Here is a 20,254-nt window from a genome sequence, read left to right as displayed (position 1 = left end):
GTTGCCTAGTAACCGCGCGCGCACGGTGAAAGCGGGGCTGGAAAGTGGAAACAAACAGCTCGCGCCGTGACACAATGCCGAGATATGTGTCAGCATTTATCATATCGCGCTTGATGGGTCAAAAATACAATAAATATCATTCATGGCTCAACGTTCTGCGCTTTAGCAGCGAATAATGTAAGTATTGAGAGCGTGAATCACAGTCAAACCTGTTGTATTGCTGTAGTCAGCTGATACTTGCGACTGTTAACCTCGTTTAACCTGCGTTCATTACTAATTAACTCAAGGTAAGAGTATTTATTTTGTGCAGATGGTGGTTAAAGAGCTGTTCTGATGAACGTCACAATGACACAACACCACTGTTTGATCATGCTACAGAAAGACAATGTTTGCACATAAAAATCTTTACATTTTTAAAAAATAACGAAAAATCTAAGTGACGTCACCATAGAAATGCATCTTGATATCATCAAGCTAAGAAAAGCATTGGTTGTAATAGTATGTAATCAGTGTTTGTTGATTGATTGATACAATTAAATCAATGATTTTGATTTTCATAGATGTTTTTTGAGAGATGCCTGACATAAAGTTACTCAAGTTTCCTTCAAGTGAAGGAGCATTCTTACAAGGTAAAGTACAATGTTGTTTATCAATGTTATTTGTTAAGCATGTAGTATAAAGGGATCAGGATTCCTGTCTTGATATATATTTTCAAACCATTCTGCTTATTGTGTCACAGCACATGAAATAGAAACACATACATGCCGGATATCGAATACATTGATATTAGATTTGATGCGATTTCAAGTTTTCCTTCCTATTTGAAGTGTTATAAGCTCATTATTCTAAATGAACAAATAAATTGTTTTCACAATCTTCAATCATTGTCCTCTTGCATAAAAAGCCCACCCTTTTTTATTCTGAGTGCTGTTTCACTCTAAAATATGTCAAAATTATAAATATAAAATGGATTGTGCAAGCCATTTTATGTTGACCTTTAAAGGAATATAGTTCACCCAAAAATGAAAGTTTGCTGAGAATTTACTCACCCTCAGACCATCCAAGATGTAGATGGGTTTGTTTCTTCATGGATTTGGAGGCATTACATCAATTGCTCACCAGTGAATCCTCTGTAGTGAATGGGTGCCGTCAGAATGAAAGTCTAAACAGCTGATAAAAACATCAGAATAATCCACACCACCCCAGTCCATCAATTAAAAACTTGTGAAGTGAAAAGCTGCCAAAATACGAGTCCATAATCTATAATAGACTTGTGCCGGTATTCGGTAATGCGATATATTGTGGTGATTAATATGCACAATATTGTTATCGTGTGCACTTCTAAATACCGTGAATAAATATACATTACAAATTATTCCGAATTTGGAATGCAACTACTGAAATATTTAAAGTTAATAAGCTATTTATCTTCAAACATTCATTTTTTAAAAAAACCTGGACATCAAATGCCCTAGATATTATTTTAAAGTGTTTGATCTTTTATTGTTCATTCACACTTTACATTATGGCTTCATTAGTTAACATAAACTGCCAATGAAAAAATTATTCTTAACATTCATTAATCTTAGGTATTCAAATATTTAATAACACATTGTTAAAAATATTTTTCTTATTACGTTTTTTTTTTTACTTTCTTTTTGAATTACCATTGTGTACGAAACATGCTATAAATAAACTTGCCTTGCCTTGCCTTATTGTAAAGTGATTCCTATTGGTTTTTATAGTTCTTTTGCACTTTAATGTGTAAAACATTTAACTTTTATATATTTTTCTGTATTGCTTTATTGTTTTAAATGTTTTGTTATTTTTGTTATAAGAAAAAAAAGTTATGTAACCTGTTATACTGTATTATGACCACTTTTTTAAAACACAATTTCAATACCGTGATAATACCGTATACTGTGATAAAAGCATTATCAATTAACCGCAACAGGATAATTTGATACCGGCATATCCCTAATCTATAACAGCACTTCCTCCAATGAAAATGTCCATACCCTGTTGTCCTCGTTTTGCTGGTAAATGGTGTTTGATCTGTGCATATTTCTCGCCTGATACAGATGAGACTGCTTTTTCACTGGAGAAAGCAATATTATGAATAGAGGACTCTTTTAAAAATTAAAAAAATCTTAACAATGGATTTGTTGCTTATAAACATGCAGTTTTTTGCTTCACAAGGCATTAACTGATGGACTTGAGTGGTGTGGATTACTTGTGATGTTTTTATCAGCTGTTTGAACTCTCATTCTGACGGCACCCATTCACTGTAGAAGATCCACTGATGTGCAAGTGATTTAATGCTACATTTCACCAAATCTGTTCCAATGAAGACACAAACTCAACTACATCTTGGGTGGCCTGAGGATGAGTCAATTTTAAGCAACTTCAAATTTTGGGGGTAAACTACTCCTTTAAGGTTACAGTATACATGACTCAGTGTGTGATCTTGGTGATTGCTGTGATCAAAGTCAGTTGTACGTTTCAGAGCAGGGAGAGATGGTTAGCTCCAGCAGGCGTCGCAGCTGTGCTCTGGTTAACACTCCAGCACCATGTGTGAACAAAGCAGTGTCTCACATCCAGGAACTGAAGTCCAAACTGGAAAGCTGGGGCCAACAGGTAAAATCAAACACAACCTGAAAATGGGTTGTATTATTACATATCATCTCTGACCAAGACTCTACCACGATGATTCAAGCCATAGATCAAATCCAGTACCACACAGATTGAGCTCACAGTTATATGGGTTGAATTGCATGTTATTTTCTTTGCTCTTATTACATAATGAATGAATAATGAATGTCTCTTGTCTTCTAGGGTGATAATGCTCAGCATGAAACTGCACATGAAAACAACCACAGTATCATTTGGAAGTGAGCCATAAAGCATTATAGATTTTCCACATCACATTCTGTACATCAGTTGTAACCATTTTTCCAGTAAGATAGCACATGTGGTCAGCAGTTTTATGGGTTTATACCTATTAGATAGTGTGTGGGCTCTAACATATCATCAGAAAATAATTTTAATCTAATTAATAGTTAAATTAATTACTATTATAAAAAATTTGCAGATTAAGCAACACATTTTCCCTTTTTGTTTTTAGATGTGTTTCTGCTGATGGCAAAAATAAAGAGCTGTGTATTGAAGGCATGGGGCTTTATGCACAAGGTAATGATGGACAGTCTTGAATCTCCTTAATATCTTGGTTATAATATGCACTTAGTTTTCTTTACATAGTGGGGGATTAGAACAAACCTGTATTATACTTCAATACATAAATATTAATATACTATGATAGTATTTATTAATATTATTACGATTTTTATATTTGCAGTCCTCATTTTAATTTAGTTGATGTTTTAGTAATTCTGCTGTGTTTTTTGTTATTATTTTTTAGCTTTAATTTAATATTATTTCAGTTTTAGTAATTTTAGTTCTTCTTCACCTTAGTTGACCACCAAATGTTTGTTTATATTTTAGGTTTTCCATCTAACATCTGCATTTTATTTTATTCCAGCTTTATTTTAATTAACAAAAATGATGTAGTTTTACTTTTAGTTTTAGTTAACAACAGTAATAATAATTTATTAATTTGTACACAGACAGTGGAGTGTTGCCATCTCTCTGGACGGAGCCGACAGACGTCCTGATGGAGGTGATGAGTTTGATCGAGCGTCTTGAGTTGGACCGCAGAGATGCAGAGAAGGCTCTGAAGGAAGAAAAGGAGAAAGCAAAGAAACTTTCAGAGAAACTGGACAGCCTCTGTCTCTGGAAGGAGAAGGAGTTTCCTTTAGCAATGCAGAGAGGTCAGACTGGATATTGATTACCACATGCAATTTATGTTCAAACTGTTTTTTCCAGCACTGACATTTTACTTCAGGCCCAGTAATGTGGCCATAAAGTATCTAGTGTTCTGTTCTGTTCTATTCTGTTACACTGCATAGTACAAAAATATTCAGCAAGGTAATCAAAACACAAAAATGGCTAAATATGAATTCTATATAAAGTAATTTATATTACTTAAGTAAAGGCGATAGAATACAATATAAAAACTTAATTTTATTTCAGTTAGTTATCAAGATAAAATTGTCAATTTTTGTTTACTAAAATAAGTTTATAAAAGCTAAATAGACCGTTTATAAAAAACTAACAAAAATGCATAAACACTTGCAATGAAATTTCTAAAACTATTTAAACTAAGATTAATAAATAGTAAAATAGTATGTTAATAACACTGCTTTGTTGCTATTTCCTATTGAGACAGGAAGTTGTGGCAGTATAATGAAAATATACTCACTTTCTTTTCTGTTTGCGTAACAGTTCAATTAACAGTTGAGTTGGTAGCCATTAACCTCCATAGTATTTTTTTCCCAATATAACAGACATCATTACCAATAAAGGATATACATTTTTAGGTGAATTAACCCTTTGAAGAAAAACAATCATCTGTATTTTGGTCCATTTTCCAGGAGAAGTAAGACGTGTATGTTTTAAAAATTACTTTGTCAACTTTAATTTGTTTAACTTTAATAGATGGCCCAAAGATAATAGACATGGACTGAGCACCACAAAACCTATGCTATAAGGTCTTTAAAAAGTTTGATTACCAAATTAATCTTTTTTTCTGTTCCGTCCTTGACTTTTCGCATCTGTCTGTCTTATATTTGCACGGTCAGAGCGTGAAGCCTGCAGCACAGACATCGCCGAACTGACGTGGCAACTGAAAATAAGGAGAGATCAGTTGCTGCAGGTGAGAGACCGACTGACCCACACGGAGGTGCTGAACCGTCGTCTGAAGGAGGATATCGATTTTATGAGGAAACACGGGCCGCTCGTTCACCAGAGACTCCAGCTGGAGAGTGAAATCATGAAGCAGATCCAGACAGCACAAAGCGAGGTGTGTTTACTGCGAAACCTGTTTGTTGGCTTGTTTAGAGGAGCTGAGATCAATAAGACAAAACCAAAGAGAAGAAGCGATGTAGGTCTAACTAAAAGAGTCCAGCACATACTGGAGGAGATTTTCTCTATACATGCTTTTTAAAGAATTCATCAGTAAAGAGTGCTAAACTGAAGTATTTAAAATCTTAAAAACATTTTGTGTATGAACTACCCACTGTGTTATTTTAGTATTATTTATATATACTATTACAGAACTTATATTGATTTGAATTAAAATGATTTAGTTTAAGTTTTAGTAATTCTATGTGATTTTATCATTTTATTTTTGATTCCATTTTAGTCATTTTAGGTGGTTGCCAAAGCAACATTTCAGATTTTCCTAATTTTAAGTTTTCACCTAATATTTGTATTAATTTTAATATTTCATTCAACAGTTTTTAACCATTTCAATTTTGGTTTACAATAACGAGATTGAAATAATGATGCATCAAATACAATACATTTGAAATGTTTTCCTACACTTTTAGATAAATACTCATTTAAAAGTTGTTTAACCAACCACAGGAAATTGAAAATGTACATTTTTAAGGTTAAATAGCACTGACCTCTACATAAGCAAATACAACTGCTAAATAACCTTGGAGCTCATTGTCTATTTTGGGATGCAGTTTTACTTGTAAACCATGTTGCCATGATTAATTGTCTGACTGTTATTTTAACTCATAAAGAAATTGTGACAAATGTTCGTCCAGGTCAGCGAGACGTTTTCAAACATCTCTCAGAAGCTACAGAGTCTTCAGGAGGAGTTTCAGAATGAGGAATTCAGAGCAGATCTTAGGAAAGGAGAAATGAACAAAGGAATGGAAACGATCAGAAATCATCTGAGTGACAAGCAGTGAGTCTGGATTCTGACATCAGGCCTATATTTTTTATTTCGGTTCACTCGTGTTATATCAATCCAGACAGAAGGTGTCACTAAAATGCTGTTCTCTCGTCTTAACAGTTTCATTCCAGTCCATCGCTGTGTAGGCAGGTTATAATATCAATATCAAAAAATGTATGTTATGCAAAATCACATTCTAATGTAAATCAAATTGTAATTCATGTTATCTCTATTTAAAGGTTGCATCCATTCATACCTTTGACCTACATTTACATCACACTTTTATTTCACAAAATTGTTTACTTTTTTAGATGGAAAACATTTGCTTAGAATCAGCCTTGTGGAAATGTTTAGCCATTTGTATGTTAGATTTATAGATTTTAGGATTAGTTTATTAAACTTATCATGTAGTCAACCTCTGCTGGTAAAACAAACACACATTGACATTATGCAGATAAATAAAAACAACGTGATAATACGATGTTTTTAGGTTAAACTATGTATGAAATGCTGACAAAACTAAGCAGTGTTTTAACAGGATCTGATGTCATTCAGCTGCTTCCCTCCATCTGTACGAAGCGGTATATAGACGTGTAAAGTGGACTACGGAGGAATGACATGATTTCTCTTTTCCTGCTTACAGGAGTGAGTTACAGCAGCTGCAGTCACAGTGTGAGGCGTTTCGAAGGAAAATGAACGAGTCGATCGAAAAACTAACATTGAGAGACGACCAAATCAAAGCCTTGCTGAAAAATACACGTCAGTTTGAGAGGCAGGAAACAGACGCAAATGAAGAAGTCAGTTTTTGAGTACTTTCACCTACCAGTTTGCAGGATATTTAAATCTGTTTCAATATTGTGAAGAATTTTTTGCTATATTCTGACTGTAACAATCATTAGCTCAGGTTAATTCTTAATTTTTATTTTTTTACACAAGTCCCCTGAAAGAGCTTTTGTGTTAAATATTAATTTCACTTGCCTTTTTTTAGGTCAGAACATTAAAAGCTGAAAAAAATGATAAAGAAGAGAAATTGATGATACAGAAGAATGATGTAATGCAGCTTCAAAACCAAATACAAGCATCTGTAAGTATAACAGGCTGTTATTTGAGATGATATAAATCAGAGGTGAAATGATGTGCCGTGCTGGAGATGTCAACCCTCACGTCCTCTGGAGGGCAGGAAAGGCCCACGATTCCTTGCACTGATCTGCTGTGTTTATTCTCTCAGAGCCTCCATTTTGTCTAAGCCCTGATTTCACAATTACACTCCGCTTGAGTGAATGAGCCGCAGAGCGCTCACTTGTTTCTTTAGCAGTTTGTTTATTCCTTTTTAAATTTGTATTTTGTGCATTTTTGATCTTGTTCCGCCACAACAGAGTTTCAAAAGTTTAGAAACTTTTCCAAAATAACCAAACTTGCTTTGACCATAGGTGGTGCTATGTGATGTTTCATTGTCATAAATGTTTGACAGATGACAGTTATAGTTTTGAAATAACAAATATTACGTTTATGTTTATGTACTAGAACAATCAGTGGAGCTTTATATAAGCAACGCTCTTTTATTTTAGCCTTTCATTTTGTGCACAATGTGTGATTGTAGTTGAATTTAGACTTCAAATAAAGGCTTGGCTATGAAAAAGTACATATTAGCATATATCTACTAAATAAACGCAAATAATGGGCATTACTGTCTTTATCAGAAACTTGAAGGTGATGAAAAGGTGTCAATGTTGGATGCAAACTTGAGCCAAAAGCGACATGACTTATTGACCCTGCGAGACAAAAACAAAGAGCACAAACTGGAAATTGAAGACTACAAGAGAAAGATCTACCAAAGGTTTGTCCCAAGGGATAATTCACCCAAAAAAGATATTTTGAAGATTGACAGTTGGTGGTTCCTATTAACTTCCATAATATTTCTTTTCCTACTATGGAAGTCAAAGGGAACCGCCAACTGTTTGATTACCAGCAATCTTCAAAATATCTTCTTTTATGTTCAACATAAGAAGGCAGCTCATACAGGTCTGGAACGACATGAGGGGATAATTACGGATGAGTAATTACCATAGACTGTATAAATAAGTGGACGTAGTGTTCATGATGTCATCCATAGGTTTCTGAAAAGGGTATTTGAAGCTAAAAGTGGGCAGAGCCGGCCGTCGCCATCTTGGGAGCGCATCACCAAATGTCACTCGCAGATAATCGAAAATGGGTAAAAAAGCGGGAGATGGTTGTTGAAACCACGCCCACCAAGCTCGATGGCAGTGACAGCAGCGGCATTCCACCTGTCAGTCAAGTTGTCGTGCCATTAATTATGCAGAACTTTAAGGCTTAATAAAATTGAAATGAAATTCACCCCTCTCACAGTTGTCATGAAGGGCAAAATTAGCTATATAGACAAAAATAACTTTTTATATCAGGCTGTAAACATGTTTTTTTCTGCTGTAAAGTTGGTCATTTTAACATGGGGAGTCTATGGGACTGACTCCCTTTTGCAGCCAGCCTCTAACGGCCAATCATGAAGTACAGTTTAAGTCACTTCCTTGTTGGCTTCATGAGAGAGAGCGGGAGGTTGCCGATTGGTAATTACTCACTCCATACCCGTATGACTTTCAGTCACCTTCAAAACACAATTTAAGTTATTTTTGATGAAATCTGAGAGCTTTCTGACCCTGCATAAACAGCAACGCAACTACCACGTTCAAGACTCAGAAAGGTCACATGCGTCACGCGCACTGAAATCTGACACGGAAGAGAAGAAATCATTGAATAAAGTCATTATTTTTGTGTCCTGGTAGCTTCATAACATTTTGATTGAACCACTGATGTCACATGGACTATTTTAACAATGTCCTTACTACCTTCTGGGCCTTGAATGTTGCTGCCTATGCAGGGTAAGAAAGCTCTCGGATTTCATTGAAAATTCCTTAATTTGTTTTCTAAAGATGAACTAAGCTCTTATGGGTTTGGAACAAGATGAGGGTAAGCAATTTATGACAGAATTAATCGTTTTTGGGTGAACAATCCCTTCAATGTATATTTCTGTATACTTGTGATTGTCACAAACGATTAGCTGCGTCTGATGTGTTATGCAGTAATTTGTTATGTTGTGACAGAAAATGGCATACAGTAGTCTGCATTTTTTTTCACTGTAAAATTCTGAATTTAGTTATTTATTGTAAAATATATACAGTCTATACAGTCTATACAGTCCAAATATCAAGCACAATTACCTAATTTTATCAGACAACAAGAAGTACAACAGAAATAACTTTCATAGAACTGCAGAAAATGAAATCGATCCAAATGAAAAACAATCCACTGTTGCTGCTTCCCTAAATTGTCCATGGTACAGCAACAACAAATGATGTTGCCTCCATAAGATCTATGAAGGCCATATGTTTTCACACACAAGCCAATAGTGCTGTTCATGTATTACGGTTCAATTGAATCTGTAACACATCATGAGAAACTATGACATGGAATAAACTCTAGATATACAATAGTGAACCCAACTTGAAAGAGAACTTATGGATCAGCATTGTTGGAGATTGAGACTCAAATGACAACACTATGAGAAATGTTCTGGAAATCTCTTGTGGTTCATTGGTTCGTTGTGTGAGTGTTGGATTCTTCAATTATCGACACAGAATCTGTGCTCTGCAGATCATGTCATGAAATCATGCAACAACTCTAATTCCACTTCATTAATAATGTGTAGGTGTGTGTGGCATTGCTTCTGAAATTAAAATGCTCCGCAGCATGAACTAACACAATGATTTAGAACACAAGAAATACCTTCCACCTTATTTTGCACTGTTTACTGTGAAGGTGCAAGACTTCTGATTCAGAAGTCGAGACTTAGCTGCTACAGGTAAATAACTAGAAACTAACAAATTCATGCTACAAACTAGCATGTTTATGATTATGGTAATCGCAGTTTGCAGTATGAAGCAGAATAATGGGCTGTTTTTGTTTAATAAAAACAACTGGAACCCATTGAAATACATTATGTTTAAAATAAGGTGGAAAATCCATCATTGAAATTCATAGATAAAACCATGAACTGTATAAACCGGATTATAAATTATAAAATAATTAGGTGAGCATAGCTGCTAAAAATACCTTATTGTTTGACTGATATTGCTGTAAACAAACTGCAGTTTATGTTTTTACAAGAATCAGGCAGCTTGGAGTTAATGTAATGCATTCTGAACTAAACTTTAAGCATAGTGTCATAACTATTGCAGTAATTCATCTTTGATTTGGCACATCTTGTGTAATCAGTTGGATGTGACATAGGCCTACTGTATCTAGAGCATTTTCATTTCCAGTAGTAAAATTTGCTGAATGCTGTGCAAGCATTTTTGTGAGCAGGCTGCTGTACATCGTGGTGTGGATCTCGAGGGACGGACTGTGTTTTATAATGTTGTTTGTGGCCGTTTCGTTCCAGTGAACAGGCTGTGAGAAAGCTACTGAAGGATCGTGAGCATGTCCTGCTGAAGATCAGTTTGAGTGAGAAGCAGTGGAAACCGGTCAAAGACGAGTTTGACCAGGTCTCTGCCATTCACTCAGAAACTAAAGCCAAGCTGGACTGTCTGGAACGCAAAACCTTTCTGGAGGAGCTAAAGAACAGGGTAGGAGGACACCTGCCCCGTTCAAATTTACAGACGAGTTTATGAGCAAGTTTACTCAGTGAACAAATGTGTAGCCCAGATGCAAAAATAATTCTGTCATCATTTACGCCCCCTGATGACATTCCACAAGAATTCAGTCAAAACACTAATGGTTCTGTCTTTATTGGCATTGATGGTTCCGTAAAGAACCTTTAACAATGAAAATAGTTCTTCAAATTAAGAAAAAAAATATTTTTTCCCCTTTTTGGAACTCTTTTAAGAGTGACACTCTAAAAAGGACAAAAATGGCATTAAAACATCAAAAATCAATACATATGACTTACACTTTATATTCTAAGTCTTCTGAAGTTGTACAGTGACTTTATTTGAGGAACAAAGTTCTTATTCACTGAATATCTTTTCATCGGCTTGGCCTTTATCCTTTTGTGTTCTGTAGGAAAAAAATAACCTAGAACCACATGAATGCAAATAAATAATTACTTATATATCTAATAAATAGTTACGTAAGGGTTTAGAAGTATTGGTTGATTACAGTAGTTTAATGTCTTTTTGGTCTCTTTTGATAACTGTCAAGATAACATGTATATAGGGAATTATACTGTATTCATTCCTGAGCTGCTTTGGATTTTGTTTTAGTCTTGACAAGTTTTGCTTCCTAATCAATGGATTTTGGTGTGTTTTCTTTTTGCTGGGCAGAAAGAGATCGACAAAATGAAGAGCCTGATAATGACTGAAATGACAACCTTAGATATTCTCAAGGTAAAACCAGATGTACCTTATGAATACGTCTTTCCATGATTAATGAATAAATAAACTGATGATAAATAAAGAAGCAATGTTAGTGTTGCACTAGTTTGTGTGTCTGTTAATGTCTGGAATTGATATGTTCAGGGTAATAGGGACGCAGAGGCAGCCGAATATAACCGTGAACAAAAAGACTGTGAGAGGGTGAAAGGTGAGCTGCAGAAAAAGTATGGAAACGCTTTGTCTACAGCCGCTCAACTGGAGACTGAGGTGGAGCAACTGAGACAGATGTATACAGAGAAATCTGAGGTAAACCTGATTCAGCTTAAAATATTGAATTCATTATTTGCATTTGATTAGATCTAACATGTAAGGCTATGATATTACTGCTTAATATTATTTTCCCACCTATGTGGCTTTTGTAACAATGAGAGGAAGAGAAAAATGATTTCATGGGTTGAGAAAGTTTTTACCTTTTGGTGATGAATACTGATGAATAAGGCAAAGTATTATATATAGAAAATAAATGGTCTCAGTATCGATCCATGTTGACTGTAAGGTCCAGTCAAGTTATTATTGAGTTATCAGTTGCATATGTATGTATTTTCTTTGTATTTTTTATATTCATTATTTTTATTTCTTTTATTCTCAGAGTATTGAAAACTTAAAAGCCAAACTAAGTGACTTGCACACTGCACACAGAAGCCAATCGGATGATTTTGAGAAGAAAAAGAAACACTATCAGGAATGTTTTAATTCAGTGAAGGTGAAAATAAAATGATAATTGATTTATATTACAGTATGAGTTATAAATGTCTGTCACACTTTATTTTGAGGTCCAATTCTTGCCATTAACAAACCACTAACTATGACTTTTGCCTCAGTTGATAGTAAGTAAGGTATTTGTTAAGTTTAGGTATTGGGTAGGATTAGGTATATAGAATATGGTCATGCAGAATATGTGCTTTCTGAGTACTAATAAACAGCCAATATGTTAATAATTAGGAAAGCCTTAGTGTGGTGGCATTGAGGTATGAGGAGATTTCAAACCGGATCAAGGAGCTTGAACTGAAGTTGAAAGAGTTGAAGCAAGAGACAGACATGATGGAGCAAACCATCAGCACCATGCCACATCGTATAGCAGAGCTACAGTAAGAAATACTGTTCATAATATATGTCTGGCCATATATATATTAGACCCCCATGCTTGGTTTTATTTGGTGTCTTTTTCAGGGGTTTGTCAGACACAATGGCGTTCAAACATGGTACAGCCACAGTACTGATGGGTAACGTGCACAGGGATATAGCTTCCTGGAAACAGAGGAAGTCTCATCACGCACAGATTCACTCAGCACTGTTCACTCAACGCCAGACTGTCATGCAGGACACAGAGGTTAAGAACCCTTTCTTTCATATTTACATTTATGTCAAGATTATTTAGTCAGGGCTTCCTATATGGGCTAATCCTTGATCAGCTTTGCTATTTAAATACTTATAATCCAGGTTAACAAATGTTTTCTTTACATATCAGAAAACAGATCAGCTGAAGCCGAACGAGCATGAGTGCATTTGATAGGTTCAGGGATTTGATGTGCTCCAATCACCATTCAAACTGAAATTGCCTTTATAAATATTTAGATTTCCTTTGTATGATGATGCACCGTGTCATTTTTATGGAATGCACAGTGATACCAAATGATACATTTCAAGACACTAAGAACAAACCATATACAAAAGCCTACTGTTCTACTGATAGCTATATAGCTTTTAAGAGCATTAAATTAGTCCATATAAATAGTACAAATGAATTTGCCTTTATTAGTCCCGCCAGTTATTTCAATTTATAAATACATTTGAAATAATAAAATATAAAAAATGATTGGACCAAATTTTCCCTTATGGGATTGTGTAACTTGTTTATTGAATTTGGTTTCATTCACAAAGATTTCCGCAAGTTCATTCCTAAAGTTGTACATGCAAACAAGTGTTTCTTTTTTAAAACACTGTCAGTACATTAAGTCAAGTCAAGTCTGCTTTATTGTCAATTCTTCCACATGTACATACATACATACATACTGTACAGAGAATTGAAATTGCGTTACTCTCAGACCCCCGGTGCATACAGATAACACTAACAGTAGAGCCTAAAAATCTAGATCAAATATACAATTTTATGTACAACTCTACAATACAACTATATACTGTAATAAGGGCATGCAAAAAAAAAAAAAAAAAAAGTTAAATAAAGCAGCGCAAAGGCACATGGCAGATAGAGTGCAAACCAGTGAAGTGAACAAACAGTGCAGATAAAAAGATAGAAATATTAATATTGTCTGTTTTTGTGTCTTCTGATATCCACAATTGAAATCCCTAATGTTTCAAGTAAAGCAAATGATATTGCACCTTTGCTCTAGAATATCCACCGCTCAGTATCACACCTCTACTAACATTTCCTCTAATCATTTGATGAAAGCTCTTATAATTTTCCGTCAGAGATAATATGTTATGTTTTGCATGAAACCCACGTATTATCACTTCATTTTCGGAGGAAAAAGCTATTTATTGGGGGAGTTGAGTTTCGGGATTATGGCCTCAGTCAGAGCCCGGCTCCTGATGAAAGTCTCACATGGCTTATCTAATGTGAAATCGCCATGTGGTATATAGTTTCATTAAACGGTGATCAAGAATGCATTAGTTCAAAACAAGAAAAGGCAATGGGGCTTAATCCGCCATGCGCGCAGAAGCAGCAAACTCCAAACAAGTTGTTGGTGCGAGACAGGAGCCGAATTAAAAGTCCTCCCTCATAGAGCCAGTCTGCCATTAACTTGCTGCAGGGCAGCAGAGCAGAGAGTCTCTTCAGACTGCTCACAGGAAACAATAAAGCAGCACAAAGATTCATCGCCCAACAGAAACGATTCAACTTTAAACATTTCCAACAAAGAGAGACTGTGTCAGAGTGCCTTCGATTGACCTGAGGCGCATCGTTGGGACGTCACAGTCATGAGATGTTAATGAACATAGGAAATATAGATAGTGACGCACAACACCGGATGACGACCACAGCATCATGTGTTTAAGATTAGAGGGATACGCATATTAGAAAAAGGCTTTTTGTTTTTTGGATACACAGATTTCTTTTCTTAATTTGCTCATAAAAGGCATGATTATGTGGAAGTGAACATTAAAAATAAAACCATAATTGTGAGTCCCCCCCCCCCCCCCACATAATCTTGGCTTTATGTCTTAAATATAACTTGCAATGTCATATCTCATAGTTAGGTTTTTTAATTATTATTATAGCAACTTTCTAATTTGGCTAAACTTCAATTTTCACAATTGGAATTTCATACTTTATTTTGCCTAATTAATTTTTTTTTAAATTTACTTTAATGTATGACTAATTATTATTTCAAAATTTCTCTCACAATTAACTGTTTTTTTATTTTATTTTATTTTTTGTTTATTTAATGTTTTTTGCTTTTTTTTTTTTTTTTAATCGGAGGTGGAAACAAACTTCCATATAAGGCGACTTTAGTAAGGTTTATGCTTAAAATATGTACATGAACACTTTCACTTTCATAAGAAAAGAACAAATTGGTGGTACATTAAGAAAAATAAAAATTATTTTCTCTCTCTCTCTCTCTCTCTCTCTCTCTCTATATATATATATATATATATATATATATATATATATACACACTGTATATTCATATATATATATATGCTATTCATAGGTTGATTTTCAGATTTTAGACCTTTCTTTATTTGAGAATTTATTTAATAAATCAATAAATTGAATAGCATTCAAATAAATACATTTAACTTCATTATTCCCATCTGTCTGCACTTGAATCCAAAGCAACAGTTTCATCCGGATATTGTATTCTTTGGGAATCAAGGCCTTTATTACACTTACACACGTGTATACAAGCCATTTTACTTCCATAGTGTAAAGCATTTCTGAGTGAAATTCAATGAAAAAAAAAGGGCAGTGTGGAGCAACAAATTATTATATATTTTTTTATTATATATATATTTTTTCCCGCTGGAATAACTAGTACCTATTAATTGATCTCAGTAAGACCAGGAATGTGAATAAAGCAACTTTGTTGAATCACTGTACAGCACGGATTATAACCTCATAACATTTTAAACAGTAGTGTATTTCCTTACACGATCATCCCAGATGTGTTAAATGTAACATGCACTTATGGACACACTCCACACTGTGACTTCCTCACAAGCTGAACTGGGGATTTTTCTCTCCCCTCATCATATTCTCATGTAGCTTGTTTACTTGATGAAGTCAGACGCTCAGTGAGTAGAAAAGCAGTAGGATGCAAAGTGCAGACACCATCAGTTTCTTATGGCCAATGAAGTGTAATTTGTTCCATTTACATTTCAGAGGTGCATCAGACGGGTTTTGTCAGCACTGCATGCAGTAATTAAGCTTTAAATCAATAGCCAACATTTGTCATGTTTACTGCCACTCTCGGTGCTGGGTTAAACTCATCAGTTTAGCGCTGGGTCGTTTTACTGCCCAGACACACTTCATTATTCCTTATTCTCAGGTAGAGCAGAAAACGTTCTTCTCTTTCTCTCTCCATCTTTCTTTCCATAGCTCTCTCTCCACGTTTCTGATGCTGACACAGGGTTGTGGAGATTGTGGAGACAAGCAAATCAGACACTTATTTATCATAATTTGTTTACATACTTCCTCGAGTGCTGTATGATTACTAGAGTTACTGCATTCTGAGAAGATTTGTTTTAGTGTAAAACATGCGAAATGCAAAAAAAAAATGCAAAGATACATACAAAATATGAGAATACCTAAGCAACACAGAAAATGCTTGAAAGTTACTGCACTGCATGCACAAAATATCAAAATAAGTTTCTTCTGTTCAGGATTATTATCGTTAACTAAAACTGAAACTAATTAAAATATTTTTATATAATTGAACTAAAGCTAAAATAAGATATACAGTTAATTTTTTTTTTTTTTACATTAATCGAATATAAATATAAATAAAATGTTGCCTTGAGTAGTTAAGTTGAAGTCTTAAAATTACTAACTTTAAATTAATAAATAAAAACTAAAACTGAAATAATTATTAAAACTAATTAGTAATATTTAAAATGAAGACTAATGAAAATTATAAAAGCACAGCAAAATTGTAAAAAAAAAAAATATATATATATTGTTGTGAGGATGGGTTTGGGACGAACTCAGATGCAGACAGGATGTACTGAACACAAGATTTATTATACAAAAAGGGGAAAACAAAACCCACGAGGGGGAAAACAAGGGCTAGGGTGAACACTAAAAGAATTCTACAAAACACAATAAACAAGGTAAACAAAGACTCTGAACACTAAATACTAACAAACACTCACTGCAAGACAAAGACTTCTTCGAGGGGTTTCTAGGACAAGGTATCTCAGGAAGAATGACAGGTAGGAACACATAAGTAGAACAATGAACCGACGCAAGACAGAGCACACTAGGAGATCTAAATAGGGGAACTAATCAAGACACGACAGGTGTTACAGATAGGACAATCACGACACGACTAGGATAACAAGGGGGGCGGGGCAAGGGAACGAGACAACACAAGCACATGGCCCAAAGACAAGGCCATGCGCTTGTACACAAAACATGGGTCTGTCATGATCCTGCCTCAAGACTAGGAAAAATCAAGGACACGAGGGCAGAATCATGACAGAACCCCTCCCTTAAGGAGCGGCTTCCAGACGCTCCTCAAGGGAACATCAAACACGGGACATGACGGACTGGGACACCGACACAAACCAACAGGACATGACAAATAATAACAATGGCAAACATGAATACACAACGGCAGGGTTAGGGTGACAAATCAAGAAAAACAAACAGGGAAGGGGAGGGGGCGGGACCACAAAGTTCATTGGGGACAGACCAGGGCGGGTGGGTGGGGTAGGAATCTTAGGGGGACAGGACGAAGGCTGACGACGGGGGGTACGGGCAGGTCTGGGTGGTGAGGGGCGGGGAGGGGTCTCGGGACTACTGACAGGGGACATGACAGGAGCAGACAAGGGACGCGGGACAACACTTACGGGACGCGGGGCAAGACTTACGGGACGCGGGGAGACGACATCTACTGGACACGGGGGGACCACAGGACACGGGGGGACATTAACGGGACACGGGGGGACATTAACGGGACACGGGGGGACATTAACGGGACACGGGGCCACATCAACGGGACACGGGGCCACATCAACAGGACACGGGGCCACATCAACAGGACACGGGGAGACAACGGCTGGACACTTGGGACTTCTGGGGGCAGGGTCAGGGGACAAGACAGGACTGACAGGGATTTCTAAAATTTGGACAAGACGGGACAAATAATCAGAAAAGGCTTTAGCAGCCAGGACAATTGGCATCTCCTTATGAGATGAGACCGACTGTACAAGAGTCTTTGCTGCAGAGTCGGCCGCGGCTCTCTCCTCCGCTCTCACGACTGCCGACTTGAATACGGCTTTCTTCTTTGCCGCCTCGGGCACGCCAGCGCTCACCGCTGCTGGCTCGGGCACGTTCACCGCTGCTGGCTCGGGCACGCCCACCGCTGCTGGCTCGGGCACGCCAGCGCTCTCCGCTGCTGGCTCGGGCACGCCAGCTCTCTCCGCTGCTGGCTCGGGCACGCCAGCTCTCTCCGCTGCTGGCTCGGGCACGCCAGCTCTCTCCGCTGCTGGCTCGGGCACGCCAGCTCTCTCCGCTGCTGGCTCGGGCACGCCAGCTCTCTCCGCTGCTGGCTCGGGCACGCCAGCTCTCTCCGCTGCTGGCTCGGGCACGCCAGCTCTCTCCGCTGCTGGCTCGGGCACGCCAGCTCTCTCCGCTGCTGGCTCGGGCACGCCAGCTCTCTCCGCTGCTGGCTCGGGCACGCCAGCTCTCTCCGCTGCTGGCTCGGGCACGCCAGCTCTCTCCGCTGCTGGCTCGGGCACGCCAGCTCTCTCCGCTGCTGGCACGGGAGGAGACAGGGTCACAGGACCGGCAGGCCCCTTCTTCCTCCTCTTCCTCCTCGGGCGCGGTGCAGAGGCTACAGCTGGGTCAGAGGCGGGTTGGGGGAGTTTGGTCTCGGGCAGGGCAGCCTCGGACGCCGAAGACTCTGAAGCTGACTCCCATGAAAGCCCCTGTCTCCCTCGCTTGTTGGGGAGACTTAAGGTAGAGGGAGGTACCTCAGGATCTTGGGAGGGACGTAACTGATCCCCCAGGGTTGCCACGGCCAGGACACGACCCTCCGGGATCGCCGGCAGCTGGGTAGGTGGGGACCTCTGGGGGGTACCCTGCGGCGCCTCCTGGGAGAACTTCTCCCACAGCCGGGCATAATTGTAGAGAGCCCACTCGTTCTCAGGCGAGTATGGCAGGGCAACCCTTTTCTTCTCGGCGGGGGACGACATCCAACACTGTTGGCGGAACTCCAATTGGGATTGAGGAGTGGGGGGACATCCTGTCTGCTGAGTTCCTATTTGGTCGGTTCATTCTGTTGTGAGGATGGGTTTGGGACGAACTCAGATGCAGACAGGATGTACTGAACACAAGATTTATTATACAAAAAGGGGAAAACAAAACCCACGAGGGGGAAAACAAGGGCTAGGGTGAACACTAAAAGAATTCTACAAAACACAATAAACAAGGTAAACAAAGACTCTGAACACTAAATACTAACAAACACTCACTGCAAGACAAAGACTTCTTCGAGGGGTTTCTAGGACAAGGTATCTCAGGAAGAATGACAGGTAGGAACACATAAGTAGAACAATGAACCGACGCAAGACAGAGCACACTAGGAGATCTAAATAGGGGAACTAATCAAGACACGACAGGTGTTACAGATAGGACAATCACGACACGACTAGGATAACAAGGGGGGCGGGGCAAGGGAACGAGACAACACAAGCACATGGCCCAAAGACAAGGCCATGCGCTTGTACACAAAACATGGGTCTGTCATGATCCTGCCTCAAGACTAGGAAAAATCAAGGACACGAGGGCAGAATCATGACATATATATATATATATATATATATATATATTTTTTTTTTTTTTTTTTTTTTACACAAAACATTTTAATTTACAGTGTATCATAAAAAGTTGAAAAGAAACCTAAATTTAAGTGTCTTTGGTACATTCATGTGAGTTCATGATGAAAGTTGCAATCTCTAGTCATGATCTAATCATTCTTTTGAATCAGATGCTTTTAATGAATCAGTTGATCCGGTTCACAAATCTGAATGATTTGTTCATGAATCGGACTAATCCAGTTCTCAGGTTGAACTCACTGACTCAATGATCCAGTGACAGAGGTTAACAGCCCGCTGGAGGGCAAGATTATCAGTGAATAACTTACATTTTGGTCTGTTTCTTGCACAAAAAGCTGTCGTATGACTTCAGAACAGTTGAAATAGAGTGCATAAGTCATTTAATCAGCTTTTGTGTACTTTAATGAAGCTTCAGTCCTGATTCATTGTAATTGCATGTCTTCAGAATCTCTCCTTGAAATAATTTGAAAGGAATGCAGGTTTGGGATGACACAAATGTGTTTAAATTTTTGGCTAAACTTTTTCTTTAAATAAGGCTTACTGGTCATTCTTTGTCCTTCTTTTTAATGGTATCTTTAATTGCATTATACATGTTAGAGTCTCTCCTAAACTGATGGAGAGCATCCTGTGCAAATCTGTTCCAGATTAATCTACGGGAAGCCCTGAAAGACAATCTGAAGTTAGCGCAGGAGTATCAGGAGCTGCAGAAAGCTCTGATGATTGCCAGACAAGAAGCCGTTTATGTTTTTGACAGAAGAAACAGAGCAGAGGCCTACATCCAAGATCACAAGCAGGTAACCCTCATTACCACAAACACATTTCTTATCCGTATGTGTATACATCAAGGCTATTTTCTGCATGTGTGAATAATGTGGTTGTCTATCTTTGTCATCAGAGATAGACAGCAGGCATGCAAAATAGTGATGAGAGAGAGAGGTCTGCGCGGACTAGTGTACGCTTGCGTGCTCCACGCAGCCTGTCATAGGTG

At 37.6% G+C, this 20,254-nt stretch overlaps 1 protein-coding gene across 1 annotated transcript in view; it reads left to right on the top strand.

The window, feature by feature from the left end:
- The first annotated feature begins 32 nt into the window (after positions 1–32).
- The window catches only part of LOC128012850 (coiled-coil domain-containing protein 178), a 33,746-nt gene continuing 13,524 nt past the window's right edge, over positions 33–20,254 (top strand). Inside the window, exons 1-18 of the mRNA XM_052595414.1 lie at positions 33–177; positions 561–629; positions 2,507–2,637; positions 2,836–2,891; positions 3,125–3,189; positions 3,624–3,827; positions 4,698–4,918; positions 5,673–5,815; positions 6,447–6,600; positions 6,792–6,887; positions 7,504–7,640; positions 10,257–10,440; positions 11,137–11,199; positions 11,332–11,493; positions 11,837–11,950; positions 12,190–12,335; positions 12,418–12,577; positions 19,911–20,060. Of these exons, the coding sequence (XP_052451374.1) occupies positions 575–629; positions 2,507–2,637; positions 2,836–2,891; positions 3,125–3,189; positions 3,624–3,827; positions 4,698–4,918; positions 5,673–5,815; positions 6,447–6,600; positions 6,792–6,887; positions 7,504–7,640; positions 10,257–10,440; positions 11,137–11,199; positions 11,332–11,493; positions 11,837–11,950; positions 12,190–12,335; positions 12,418–12,577; positions 19,911–20,060 (2,241 nt within the window). The 5' untranslated portion in view covers positions 33–177; positions 561–574. The remainder of the gene's footprint in view (positions 178–560; positions 630–2,506; positions 2,638–2,835; positions 2,892–3,124; positions 3,190–3,623; positions 3,828–4,697; positions 4,919–5,672; positions 5,816–6,446; positions 6,601–6,791; positions 6,888–7,503; positions 7,641–10,256; positions 10,441–11,136; positions 11,200–11,331; positions 11,494–11,836; positions 11,951–12,189; positions 12,336–12,417; positions 12,578–19,910; positions 20,061–20,254) is intronic.

Source organism: Carassius gibelio, chromosome B24 (assembly GCF_023724105.1).
Source record: "Carassius gibelio isolate Cgi1373 ecotype wild population from Czech Republic chromosome B24, carGib1.2-hapl.c, whole genome shotgun sequence".
NCBI lineage: Eukaryota > Metazoa > Chordata > Actinopteri > Cypriniformes > Cyprinidae > Carassius > Carassius gibelio.
The sequence above is the reverse complement of the archived record's forward strand: the minus strand, read 5'-3'. Positions and strand labels throughout refer to the sequence as shown.